The sequence below is a fragment of the Plecotus auritus genome (assembly GCF_963455305.1).
Source record: "Plecotus auritus genome assembly, chromosome: 10".
Classification (NCBI taxonomy): domain Eukaryota; kingdom Metazoa; phylum Chordata; class Mammalia; order Chiroptera; family Vespertilionidae; genus Plecotus; species Plecotus auritus.
The window spans coordinates 18,824,769-18,838,370 of record NC_137785.1 but is presented as its reverse complement, the minus strand read 5'-3'; the positions used below and the strand labels follow the sequence as shown (position 1 = coordinate 18,838,370).

Below are 13,602 nucleotides of genomic sequence, written 5' to 3'. Positions count from 1 at the left end.
CCTGAAGATGGTGAAGGTTCCCACACAGGGTGGGGTGAGGGACAGGGCCCCGCTTGTGGTGCAGGAAGCAGTCTTTGGCTGCAGTGCAGGGAGTAGACTAGAGGGTGACATGAGAGGTGGCAGGGAGACCAACGAGAGGCAGAGGACATGGTGCTGGTTAGGGCCCAGGTGGGGCCGTGGGATGGACAGGCGACAGATTTGAGAAGAGTCGTGAGGGAGGAGAGAGGGCAGGGTCATGAACTGTGACCAGGTCCTGTCGAGGAGGAGGGGAGTCATACGGGGCACAGTTAGGGGGAGGTCTGTGAGACATTTAGGTGGAGATGTTGGAGAAGCTGTGGGTCTGTGGGTGTGCAGCTGGAGAGAGAGGGTATGCTCAGAAACTTCCAGGAAGAACTCCTGTCTCAAAGGGTGATTATTGAACAACTGCTATGTGCCAGGCGTTTTGCTTGATATTAAGGATATGGCAGTGTGCAAGCCAGGCCGGAATCCCTGCCCTTATCAAACTTACATTCTACAGGGAGAAGCTAGGCAATAAACATAAATGAGGATGTTGTTTAGTCAGAAGGGAAAAGTCCTGTGAACAAACAGGTGAGGGACTGGGCATGCTGGAATGAGGGGGCAATTTGAAATGAAATGGTGGGTGTGGGAGTCATCGAGGGCGTGATATTTAGTGAGGATCTGAAGGTGGTAGGGTGGGAGCTGTGCGGGGATCTGGAAGAATAGTGTTCCAGGCAGAGGGAACAGCAAGTGCAAAGGCCACAGGATAGTGTGAGACATGGAGGACACCTGTGTGGCTGGGAAGAGGGAGTGACGGGGGGATGAGGTCAGGGAGAATGAGGGTGAGCAGATGGAGGCGGGCCTTGCAGACGTTGGCCTTCGCTCTGAATGAACGAGAAGCTGTTAGAAGATTTGGAGCAGAGAAGGGACATATCTGTTTTCCATGGTTCTGGCTGCAGAGGAGGGAACAGACTCTGGGGGCAAGTTTGGCTGTTGTAACAGGCAAGAGATGACGCTGGCTTGGGTCAGGGCAGTGATGGTGGGGTGTGCAGTCGGTGGGTCTAATGTGTTTTGAAGGTAGAGCTTGGGCGGATTGGGTGTGGGCGTGAGAGAGAGAGGAGGCCAGGCTGCTGTCTAGGGTTTTGGCCTGAGAGACTGGCAGGCTGGAGTTGTTCACCAACTTGGGAGACATGCTGGTTTGGGCAAGAAGAGCAGAATGTGGCTTTGCACGTGTGAAGTGTGAGATGCCTGTCACATATATCAGTGGGGGCAGAAGGTGGCAGGAGGAAGGCCTCTGGAGGTCAGGAGGAAGTGCAGGTTGGGGCTTTAATTTGGGAGGACCTAGGATCAGGCCCCTGGGTCCAGTACCCCAAGACAGCCAGCTGCACTCTGGACAGACAGATGCCCATCTCCTGAGTGCACCCTCATCCTCTCTCCAGTTCCCCCATGGTGGTGAGGAGGAGGGTGTGTTTGCCCCATATAAGGCACATGGAGGGGCTCTAATCCAGGACTGAACCCACTCCCAGGCCTTTTGCGGTTGGAGGAGCTGGTTCGAGGCTTCCTCATCTCCAAGGAGACGCTGTCAGTGAGGATGCTGGATGACAGCCGGGACCCCACGCCGCTGCTCAAGGAGATCCGTGATGACAAGGTGTCCACCATTATCATCGACGCCAATGCCTCCATCTCCCACCTCATCCTCCGTAAGGTGGGTCCCCTGTCTCTGCTTCCCTACGGGGTCAGGAGCAGAAATATGGGGGACAGAGCACATGGCCTAGTGCCCATAGGCCTCAGTGGTCACATGGGGTATGGAGACCTGCTTCCTATGTGCAGAGATAATCAGGAAGATTGTCCCTCGGCTCAGCTGTTCCCCAGTTGCAGCCCTCGTTGGACCCTGGACAGTCGCCTCCCCTCCCTGTGAACAGTTGCTGCCTCAGTGGGTTGTGGTGAGGGTTAATGAGTGAGTGGTAGGGAAAGTGCATGGGACCCTGCCTAGCCCAGACTAGGGAAAGCTTCCTAGTATCCTTATGAAGTGCGTGTTCTGCTGTATATTGAGGCACTTTGCACATATTCTTTAGTTTGGCTCTCACCCACCCTGTGGGCACATGTGATGATCATTTGTGGATGACGAAGCTGGGGTTCCTGTGGGGAACGGTCTGGCTCAAGGCCACCTAGGAAGGGCCAGCGTCAGATGCTGGCCCGCCACATGCTGTCCACCGGTGACCCACATCATTCATCATTCGTTGCTTCCCTGCTCTTAATTTTTCCTCATAATCTAACCTGTACTATTTATTTTTCTCTAGTTTTTATTTTTTAAAATATATTTTTATTGATTTCAGAGTGGAAGGAAGAGGGAGAAAGTTAGAAACATCAGTGATGAGAGAGAACCATTGATCAGCTGCCTCCTGAATGCCCCCCACTGGGAATAGAGCCCGCAACCCGGGCATGTGTCCTTGACCGGAATCAAACCTGGGACCCTTCAGTCCGCAGGTCGACACTCTATCCACTGAGCCAAATCAGCTAGGGCTTATCCCAGTTTTTTAAAAATTAAAACCATATGTCACTGCTAATTGTAGCTTACAGGAGGAGGTGTGGACAGCACCCATAGGCTCTGGAGGCAGGTGTCTTGAAGAAAAGATTCTGCTCAGGCGGCAGGCCTGGGCCAGAGACCTGGCCCTCCCGTGTGAGCCAAGGGACCCGTGGTCACTTTCCTCTCGGGCCTGTCCATCCCTGTCGTGGAATGGGCTGTAACCCACGTGATCACAGCTCCTGACACTCAGGCAATGCAGGCTGGTGCTGGTTAAAGTTCTAATGTCCATTGCGGGGCAGGATTGGGCATTCCTGGCCTGGTCTTCTAGCTTTGTTCTCCTCAGGGGCTGTGAGAAAGGGGGCTCAAAACATGAGTCTTGAGAGCCATATTGGCTACCTTTTGATGCAAAGTGCTTTTAAAGATGGCAGGGGTGGGTTATCTGACCTGGGACCAGGCTGAGCCTTACACGTCAGCAGCCCAAACCTGGCGTGGGCAGCATGGGCATTAAGGTTGAGGTAATCCTCCCTGCCTGCCCTGTTTCTGAGGTGTCCCTGTGCCTGTCTCCAGAGGGCAGTCTTTTAAGTAATCTAAAGAGGGGCAGGCATTCAAGGCGCCTACATCCCACCTGGGCTACCAGTCAGCTGGGTTGGACATGAGGGATCAAGGTCTCCCTTTGCCCACATGTGTCTTCTTCTTCCTGTCTCTCTATCTCTGGGTGTTTCTTACTGTATTTCCCACGGGGTGCCTCCTCGCCAGGCTTGTCTCTAAATATCTCTCCCCCTCTCGGTTTCTCCCCATTTCTGCTTCTCTGGTCGCCTCTTTTCCTGCTGGTGTTCTCCAGGCCTCAGAGCTAGGCATGATCTCAGCGTTTTACAAGTACATCCTCACCACCATGGTGCGTACCCCCAGCACCCCTGCTGCCCCATTCCCTCCCATGGTATCTGCACCGGTGGTGCCTGGCCCCGGCCTCACCCTTCTTCTCATCCCAGGACTTCCCCATCCTGCACCTGGACGGGATCGTGGAGGACTCCTCCAACATCCTAGGCTTCTCCATGTTCAACACCTCGCACCCCTTCTACCCCGAGTTTGTGCGCAGCCTCAACATGTCCTGGAGAGAGAACTGTGAAGCCAGCACCTACCCGGGCCCTGCGGTGAGCACGCCCCCTCGCCCCTGCACACAGACACTCTGCACACAGATACTCTGGGCCCCTTCAAATCTCTGCCAGTTGGTGCTCAGAGCCTCTGGTGCTCCCACTCACTTCCCGAGTATGTGCCACGCAGCCTCATTCTGAGACCTGTCCTCCTCTCCACCTCCCATGGCGCAGCAGCCACACTGGTCTCCAGGTGCCTCTGCCTGCCTAGCACACGCGCACCTCAGGGCCCGTGCACTTGCTCTCCCCACTGCTTCGCACTCACTTCCCCAGAGAACTGGTGACTCGCTTCCTCATCACCAAGTCATTGCTCAAATGTCCCCTTAGTTGTGAGATCTTCCTTGGAAACGCCCCACGATATAGCGCCCTTCCCTGCTGTATTTTCCTCCATAGCACCTGTCTTTGCTTATCTAATCTCCATGTGGCTTGCTCTATATTTTCCTTAGATATAGATACACATACATGATTGTAAGTTCCCTGAGGGCAGGGCTTTCTTCCTGTTCACCATTATATACCAGCACCTAAGACAGCCTGGCTCAGAGTAGGTTTCTGAGAATATATTTTGAATAAATGCAAACATACAAAATATGCATATTTATGTGTGTTTGTTCATAAACATCTAGTCATATACCAAGAAACTGAGACAGTCCTACGTGCACAGAAACTCACGGATATCGAGCCATGCAGTCGGATGTGCACACACGGATACAGACAGGCACATTCATTCGCACCCCTGCTCCTACCTGCATAGCATGAGATTCACACCTGCACATCCACCCACCTAAGGCGCACTCTTGCAGACACACTCACAGACGCCCTGTGTCGTCAATCACAGCTCAGTGGAAGCTTGTCTGGAACCCTCACTGTGTGCCAGGTGCTGTTTTGAGTTCTTTACTGCATTATCTTGCTTGATCCCCACCCTAGTGCTCAGAGGCAGAGATGGCGATTATCCCCACTATACAGGGGAGGAAACTGAGGTTCAGAGGGGACAGAGGACTTGGCGCACTATAGGGAATAGTATAACTGGGTCTTCAGCTCAGACCTGCCTGTCTCCCAGGCCCGGGCTCACAGCCATTATGTGCTCCTGCCTCCTAGACACCCTGCCCCACCCTGTGTATAAACAAATAGGAACATTTGCCCAGCCCCACCCACATAAACGTCCCTTGACACACTGAGACAGGGGCTGTGGCCATTGTCTACTGTCTGCATCAGCCACATAGACGTGCAGATTCCCAGGCACACCCTCATCCTCAGGCCCATGAATACCCGCTTTGGGGGTGACACAACTGGCTGTCCAGGCACACCCTCTCAGACGTGCCCTCCCCTGAACAGACACATGGTCACACGCATTCAGGAAGAGATGCTTCCGTAGAGGCTTGGCAGCATGCACACCTTTCCCTGTCACATGCATTCCCCAAGAAAGACACCAGAGAGTTGTCTGAGGGCTGGGAGCAGCACCATGGGGCTTGGAGAGTCCCCTGGCTAAGCTGCCTCTTCCCTGTCCCGCCCCACCTCTGCACCTCTCTCAGCTGTCGGCTGCCCTGATGTTTGATGCCGTGCATGTGGTGGTGAGCGCCGTCCGGGAGCTGAACCGCAGCCAGGAGATCGGTGTGAAGCCACTGGCCTGTACGTCGGCCAACATTTGGCCCCACGGGACTAGCCTCATGAACTACCTGCGCATGGTGAGCTGGGAGCGGGAGGGCTGAGGGCGATCAGCCTGCCTCCGGTGGGGGACTCACTGTGTCCACCTTTTGGCCCTTTGCACTCTCCCCCACCTCCAACCCCACCAACCGCTCTTGCTTCCTCTGTGCCTCTTCCTTGCTCTTCCCTCTTTCCCTTCTTTCCTGGCTTTCCTCTGCCCACCTGCACTGCTGCGTCCTGTGTCTTTGTTCCATCACCCCGCGTTTGCTGGTGTGTGGTCTTGCTTGTTTAATTGTGGTCCTTCCTGGTCCCTCTCCCTCTCTTTTGTCCCCTCCACCTCTGTCTCTTTCCCTCTGGGCCTCTCCCACCCATCTCTCTGGGCCCCTGCCACCCCTCCCTCTGGCCACCTCCCACCCTGCTAGGTAGAGTATGACGGGCTGACCGGGCGGGTCGAATTCAACAGCAAAGGGCAAAGGACCAACTACACCCTGCGTATCCTAGAGAAGTCCCCGCAGGGCCACCGTGAGGTGAGCAGGCCCAGGGTGAAGCCAGAGCCCTGACTGGGTGGGGTGGGGTGGAGGTGGAAGGGAGGGAGGGCTGGGTGGGACCCCACTGGTTAGAGTACCACACCCCTCTCCTCCCCAGATTGGGGTGTGGTACTCTAACCGGACCCTGGCCATGAACGCCACCACCCTGGACATCAACCTGTCGCAGACGCTGGCCAACAAGACACTGGTGGTCACGACCATTTTGGTGAGTGGCCCTTGTGGGGTGGCAGTAAATGAAGGGGCCTTTCCTGAGCGGTGCCCAGCCCAGTCCTTGTCAGGAGGAGGGATGCCTCAGCTGGCAAAGCGCACAGCACAGTGGGGATGTGACTCCTGCACCCAACAACCCCAGACTGGGCCCTGGTGTTACCATCCTAATCGCTGCCAGGGCAGGGGAGGCACAGACTCTGCCCTCACAGCCGGCCCAGCCCGGCTCCGCCAGCCTGCCGTTGGTTGCACAGCAGAGAGGAAGGCCAGGCTCACAGGAGAGCGCCGTGAGCATTCCACGTGGCCGCGCAGGCAGGGCACCGCACAGTGTCTGGCCATGGAAGGCCCCGTCAGTCACGGTCAGGAGTGGTCATTTTGTCACACTTGCCAAGTACGTTGACACACATGTTAACTTATTTAATGTCCATTTTGAAGATGTGGAAACCGAGGCTCAGAAAGGTGAAGCGACTTGCCCAGGGTCTCACAGCAAGTAAATGGTGTAGTCAGGATGGAAGTGAGTCTCTGAGGCTCCAGAGCCTGTGCTCTGAATCTCCAGTCCTCTAGGCCCCTCACTGTCCTGCAGCCCACTGGTGCTGCGCCTGCATTTGCCAGACCAGAGCCAGGCCTTGTGGGTCAGCGAATATTTACTGAGCACTGTTCTGCACAGGCACTGTGCTAGGCCCTTTCCAGGTGTCACTCTTTAAACCTCTCAGCTACTCCATATGGTTTGAAAATAAGATTATTTTCCTTCTTTTGAAGGTAAGGAAACAGGTCCCACAGCAAGTCCCTGCTGGAGCTGAGTGTCAGTCTTTGAGGCCATGCCCTCTCCCCTGCAACCCTGCCACCCGCTGGGCACAGTGACCTCTAGGAGGTCAGGGAGGGGTGACGCACAGGATCTGGTGAGCAGGAAGCTGGGCTTAGAGGCTGGGCATGCCAGGCAGCCATGCTCTTTGTAACAGTCAAGTCCCTGGCCTGCTGGCAATGCCTCTGTGAGCTGAGCTGGCTAGTGCTATGGATGCTGAGGTTGAAAGCATTACCACAGGTTCTACAGGATGTCAGAGGCCCCCTAAAGCAGTGTCGAGGGGCCATTCCCTCAGTCCCTAGGGAACTCCTGATCTAAAAGTAGACTTCGAGTCCCTCTGGAAAAAGGCCAGTGATCCTGCTGGGGAGGGACAGATGGCCTGCAGACGGGAAACCAGACACTTTGTAACAGCCTCACTGAGAGCCCTGTGGGCCAGGCAGGCTGGCTGGCAGAAGTCGGACCTCTGTGCTTGTGGGAGTGTTGCCAGTTCCAGGGCCTTCCTGGGGCCTGAAGAGATAGGGTCCTTGGTGGGGAGCAGGGGCAAAGGTCAGGGAGGGGGTGTCAAGAGAGCAGAGCCATGATCCTAGGGACTTCTCGCTTCTTCTCGCACTTATCTCTTCTTCCCAAGGCCCATGAGCCAGTGTTCTCTTCCTGATATTTATTCTCTTGATGGATTCATTCATTCCACAAATATTTTCTGAAGCCAGGCTTTACACAAGTTCTGGAGGTACAGGAATGAGTCACACGTGGCCTCATGGTTTCCTTACTTTTGAGGGGAGGGGATCCCAGTTCAATGGAGGAGACAGGCATGGACAGTCGTTCTCACACAGAAAGGAGGGACTGACTCAGCTGTGGAAGGCCCGAGGAAGGCTTCACAGAGGAGGTGGCATTAGAATGGGCTTTAGAAGCTGCGTAGGAGTTGGGTGCACAAAGGAGGCAGGGGTGGGCATCTGGCCAGGAAGCCACAGAAGCAGGGGCCTCAGGAAGCATTTGTCAGATTGGATGTGGAGGTAGCTGGCTCCGTGTGCACAGCCAGATGTGCCTGCTGCTTCACTAACGTTTTCTGACTTGTGTTTCTGGACAGGGCCTATGTCAGATACTTGGGGATTCAGACTTGAGTCAGCGTGGGTGCCTGGGCAAGAGGCAGTCAGGACTTGTCTTACTCCCTGCTCTGTCCCCAGGGCCCAGAGTGGTGCCTGGCACCTAGTAAGCACTGAGGGGTGGTGAGTGCTGCAACAGAGGTGGGAGAGTCTCTGAAGGACTCATTTATGCTTACCCTATACCTTGAAGGTGTTGAGTGGAAGGGGTGGGGCCAGATTGGAATGTCAGAATTGCTCCTGGGTGCATAAAGGAGGCTGAAGGAGAGGGAGGTGCTCCAGGTCGGGGAGTACAAGGCCTGAGGTGGGCTGGGCTGTGGGCAGGGAGGGGGATCTGATGTGGGATGTTGAGAAGCAGTGAAGATAGGGTGTGGTGTCTGTGATGCCCAAGGGCTGGGCAGAGGGAGGGAGCAGGAGAAGTTTCTCAACAGGGTGGGGGTGTTCCTGGGGTGGGGCTCACAGGTCTGGAGCTGAGAGAGGGCTGGCTGGTGCCAAGTTGAGAGGGGCCCACAGGAAGGTGGGGGTGTAAGAGGAGGCCCCAGGAGGCGAGGCTGTGCAGGGGCCTTTCCTCAGGCCCTGCTCCTGGAGAGCCCTCATTTGGTCCCCATGATTCCTTTCATCAAGCAGCTGTGATGTCGCATCCTGCTTTTTGGTGCCTCTGGGTCAAGCATTCCTGGCTTCACTGCCTACCACTCAGGTTTTCCATACTTTCATTTGTAAAATGGGTCTATTAATCTCATTCTGAAGGGTTGTGGGGGGATTGCATGAGATCAGAAGGCACAGCATGATCGTGCTAAGCACTCACGAGTCCTTTTCTTTTCTCTCTTGTGATCTGGCATCCTTGATAAAAACATCAGTCATCTTGGCTGATGTCTTTGAGCACTTAATCTTCATGGCAGCCCTGAGTTGGGTACTGTTATGGCCCCTGATTTTCAGAAGAGGGTTGAGTGACTGCCCCAGTCACCCAGCTGGCAGAGCCCACATACCTGTCCATTGCACTACACTACCTTGATTTGCCTCAATTTTTGCTCTTTTCTGAGCCTTGAGGACTGCGTTCTAGACCTGGCTCTGCCATTCACATGCTACATAACCTGGTGGGCGTCTTCTCTCCATCCTCAGTTCCCTCCTTTAAAGTGGGGGAATTGAAATGTTCATAGAGAGAAGGGGCTGGACTAGATCAGGGTTGTTTAAACAGCACTCCAGGAAGTCCTGGATATGGATTTGGGTCTTGGGTTCACAGAAGGCATGCAGCTTTCGAGGAATGTTCTAGAACCCACCCTACTTAATTTTTTTGCTTGTTCTTAGTTTTAAGGGATTTTTATGGAACTGTAACATGCATCAGAAACTTGCACAAATCCTAAATGTACTGCTCGCTGAATTTCCCAAAACCAGTCTTCTCACCTGAGCCCTCCTCATGTCCCTTCTGGTCTCTGACCCCCCAAAGTAACTACCATCTCAACTTCCATCACCACAGATTAGCTTTTCTGCCTTTGAACTTCATGTAAATAGCATCCTACCCTATGTTCCCTCTTTTGTCTGGCTTCCTCTGTTGATGTGTTTGTGAGATTCATTCATGTTGGAAGTAGTTTAGTTTCATCGTTACATGTTCTGTTCTGTGAACGTAACAGTTTACTCAGCCTCTGGTTGTAGATGCACTTAGGAGTTGTTTCTAGTGTTTTTCTATTATGAAAAGTCCTGCCATGAACACCTACTACATGCCTTCTGGTGAGCACAGCGCTTCCGTCCAGTGTTCACCCAGGAGTGGAATTGCTGGGTCTTCTCAGCTTTAGGAGTTACTGCCGGAGTGTTGTCCATAGTGGCAGTGCCACTTTGCACTCCCGCCAGTAGTGTGAAAATGAGCATTTCAGTTACTCCTCATTTTTCCCAGTGGTGCGTATATACAGGACCTAATTACACTGTGGTTTTCACCTATATTTCCCTAATGATCAGGGAGGCTGACCACCTTTTTCTGTTTATTAGCTATTTGGAAATCTTCTTTTGGGAAGTCTCTGCTCAAGTCTTATTATTATTTTTTAAATTGGGATATATGACTTTTTTATTGATTTGTGAGTTATTTATATACTGGAGGCCCTATGCACGAAATTCGTGCAAGGGGCTCGGCCCTCGCAGCCCCTTGCAGCCTTGGCTGGCCCTCGCAGCCCTGGCTTCATCCGGAAGGTCGTCCGGACGGTTGTTCTGCTGTTTGGTCTAATTAGCATGTTAGTTCTTTATTATATAGGATTCCTTCTGTAAAGGGTACTATCCCTTGTAGAAATACATATTACAGATGTCTTCTCTCACTTTGTGACTTGCTTTGCCCTCTCACTTGTATGTTTTTCCCCCCAATGATACATTTTTCAATCCTTACCTGAGAATATGTTTTTTAAGTTGATTTTAGAGAGAGAGGAAAGGAGAGGGGGAGAGAGAGAAACCTCCATCTGAGAGAGAAACCTTGATCGGTTGCCTCCCATGTACGCACTGATCAAGGATCGAACCCACAACCTTTCAGTTTATGGTTCAACACCATAACCTGAGCCACACCGGCCAGGCCCCCCAATGATATATTTTGATGAAATTATATTTCATCAAATATATTTTGATGAAACAACATCGATTGGCTGCCTCCTTTGTGCTCCCCACCCAGAATCGAGCCACAACCCAGGCATGTGCCCTGACCAGGAATCTAATTGGCAACCTCCTGGTGCATGGGACGATGCCCAACCCACTGATCCACACTGGCCAGGGCAATGAAAATATTTTTAATTTTACTAAAGTTCACTTTATCTGTTTTCTTTATGGTTAATTCTTTTAGAATTTAATAATTCTCTGGACCAAGTTCATAAAGTCTATTTGCTTTCTAAAATTAACAAATTTTCCTTTTATATTTAGATCTACAATCCACCTGGAATTGATTTTTATGTATCATGTGAGGTAGGAGATCAGAATACATTTATTTTTCCGTATGGATATACTTGGTTAAACAGCACCATTTATTAAAATGGTCATTCTTTTTTAAAAAATATATTTTTATTGATTTTAGAGAGGAAGGGAGAGGGAGATAGAAACATCAATGATGATAGAGAATCATTGATCGGCTGCCTCCTGCATGCCCCCTACTGGGGATTGAGCCCACAACCAGGCATGTGTCCTTGACTGGAATCGAACCTGGGACCCTTCAGTCCGCAGGCCGATGCTCTATCCTTTGAGCCAAACCAGCTAGGACAAAATGGTCATTCTTTACCCCTTCACCACAGTCTTAACCTTTGTCATAACTGAGTATCCGCTCATGTGTGGGTTTCCCACATTCTGTTCTCTGTCCATTTGTCCAGCTTTAGTGTCATGCCGCATTGTCTTACATACCATATCTTTAAGTTAAGTATTAATATCTGATGGATAAATCCTCCGGTTTTCATGTTCTTTAGAATTGCTTTGGTTCTTGACCCTTTGATTTCCATCTGTATTTAAATGTCATACTTCAAAAAATTTAAATATTTTACTAGTTACTATTCAAATTTTTAAACCAGGGGAGGAACAGACAGTAATATAAATCTAAATTAAATGGAATTCAAAGAGGGGATAAGGAGTGAAAAATCAGTCTCCTTTTCTCTCCAGTTCCCCATAGGCCACATCCTTCCAAAAGGGTCTGCATATACAAGCACGTTCCCACTCTTTCCTTCACAAAGAGTAGCATATTGTACACATTCTGTAGCTTGTTTTTTTCCTCTTAATAGATCTGAGAGAACTTGTTATTTTAGTAGTTGCCTGGGATACTTTGGTGACGTCAATAGTCTTTTAAACCTGTCCCAAATTAGGTTGCTCCAGTCTTTGTTCCCACTACAAGCAATGCTGCCATGACTCTGGGACCTGCATTTTTGTGTACAGGTGCACAGACATTTGTAGGATGAATTCTTAACCCAGACTTAGCAACAGCCCACTGTCTGTCTCTAGTGCTTCCACAGAAGGTCCCTGAAGAAGCCTGAAAACCTTGGATTAGAGGCTCCTTTAAGAGCCTCGGTTCTGACGGTCTTGGGGCTCAAGGTTGAGTCCTACAGCATTGTTTTCTGATCCTGAATTCTGTTCACAGGTACAGGCCCTCTTTCTGGCCCTATAACCCCAGACCCTGGTCCTGAGGCCTCAAATCCACAACCCAAGTGCCTCAATCTTGAATCTGGAGATCAGTTTGACCTGCTGGAAGAAACTAGGAGATTGGACTCCACAGCAACTGGGTTTTGAATCCCAGATCTTCCCAGTCTCCCCTTCCCACTGTCCTGCTTCTGCTGTGTGGCCTTGGGCAAGACATTTGACCTCACTGAGCTTGTTTCCTCCTCTGCATGTCAAGAGGGCTATAGTAGAGCCTTCCAGCTAACAGTGGGTGCTTATCTAGATAACTCTTGATTTTTGATTCTCCAGCTTTGATCTGACCTGGGTCCCCAGCTCTATGTCTGGGGTCTCCCATGTTGCTCTTGGGTTCTGTCCACTTGAGTTCAGTCTAGCACAGGGCAGAGCTTCCGAGTCAGACTGACTGTCCATCTCAGCTGTGTACTACTTCACTTCTCGGGACCTCAGTGTCCTCATCTCTAAAGCAGAGGTAATAATACCGACCTCCCACGCTGACAGAATAGCTGTCACAGCGAGCCCACAGGAAACACTAGCTGCGCCGCTATTATTAGTAGCATCTCACATTCCTACCCCCAGTTCCACAGCTTTGGATTTGAAAAGGCAGCTTGGTCGAGAGGAAAAAAGCACTAACTTCCCTGCATTTTGTCACCCCTCAACTGAGGGGCTTTGTGGGGTCCTGGAATCCAGAGCTCATAACAGGACCTGGCCTCACTGTACTTACCTGTGTAACCACCTCAAAACCTGGAGGCTCACAACTATAATAATTATTATTTCTCACAATTCTGTGGTCGACGGAGCAGTTCTGCCGCCCTCCCTTGCCTGCTGTGCCCACAGTGGTTAGGCTGGGCTGGGAGGTCCGGAGTGGCTGTGGGTGCTGGCTGCTGGCCAGCGCCTCGGTTCACTCATCCTTCAGCAGACGGGCCTGGGCTTCCTTACACAGCGGTCCCAGAAGGCTGCTCTGAAGGCCCCAGCTCTAGAATTCATGCAGCATCACTTGCACCGCATTTTGTTGGCCAAAGCTAATCTTGAGGCCAGCTCAGAGCCAAGGGGTGGGGAAATCGGCTCCACCTCTGGGAGGAACCGCAAAATATTGCAGCCACGTCTGCCTTAGAGCTCAGTAATGATGTGTTGAATAACAGAGGTGACAGGTCACTTTACCTCTCTGAGCCTCAGTTTCCCTGTGAGTAAAATAAGTATAACCCCTCCCAGGAAAGGTCACTGAGGAATCAAAGGGGAAGAATCCCGAGAACACGTGCAGCACAGGGGCCGTACTCAGCAGGCTCTCAGCACATGCTCACTGTCGTGGCTGTTATTGCCAGAGCTCTCCTGGCTCTTTCCTAAGTCCTGACTCCTTTTGTTCCTAAGACTGCAGTGATACCACACAAACAGCCACTTAGAAAATGACTGTGTCAAGGTAAGTGTCCCTTTTGTTACGGGCATCTTCGGAGGCCTCATCCCACCAGCACTTGGAGTATTCTCTCAGCTTTTGCACTTACTTGGCATGATGGGAGTCAGT

At 51.8% G+C, this 13,602-nt stretch overlaps 1 protein-coding gene across 3 annotated transcripts in view; it reads left to right on the top strand.

Moving 5' to 3' along the window:
• Positions 1 to 13,602, top strand: part of GRIK5 (glutamate ionotropic receptor kainate type subunit 5) — a 55,274-nt gene that overhangs the window by 8,155 nt on the left and 33,517 nt on the right. For all 3 annotated transcript variants that reach the window (XM_080645476.1, XM_080645475.1, XM_080645477.1), the window contains exons 6-11: positions 1,524 to 1,702; positions 3,366 to 3,419; positions 3,514 to 3,675; positions 5,205 to 5,357; positions 5,739 to 5,843; positions 5,962 to 6,069. In XM_080645476.1, the coding sequence (XP_080501602.1) occupies positions 1,524 to 1,702; positions 3,366 to 3,419; positions 3,514 to 3,675; positions 5,205 to 5,357; positions 5,739 to 5,843; positions 5,962 to 6,069 (761 nt within the window). The remainder of the gene's footprint in view (positions 1 to 1,523; positions 1,703 to 3,365; positions 3,420 to 3,513; positions 3,676 to 5,204; positions 5,358 to 5,738; positions 5,844 to 5,961; positions 6,070 to 13,602) is intronic.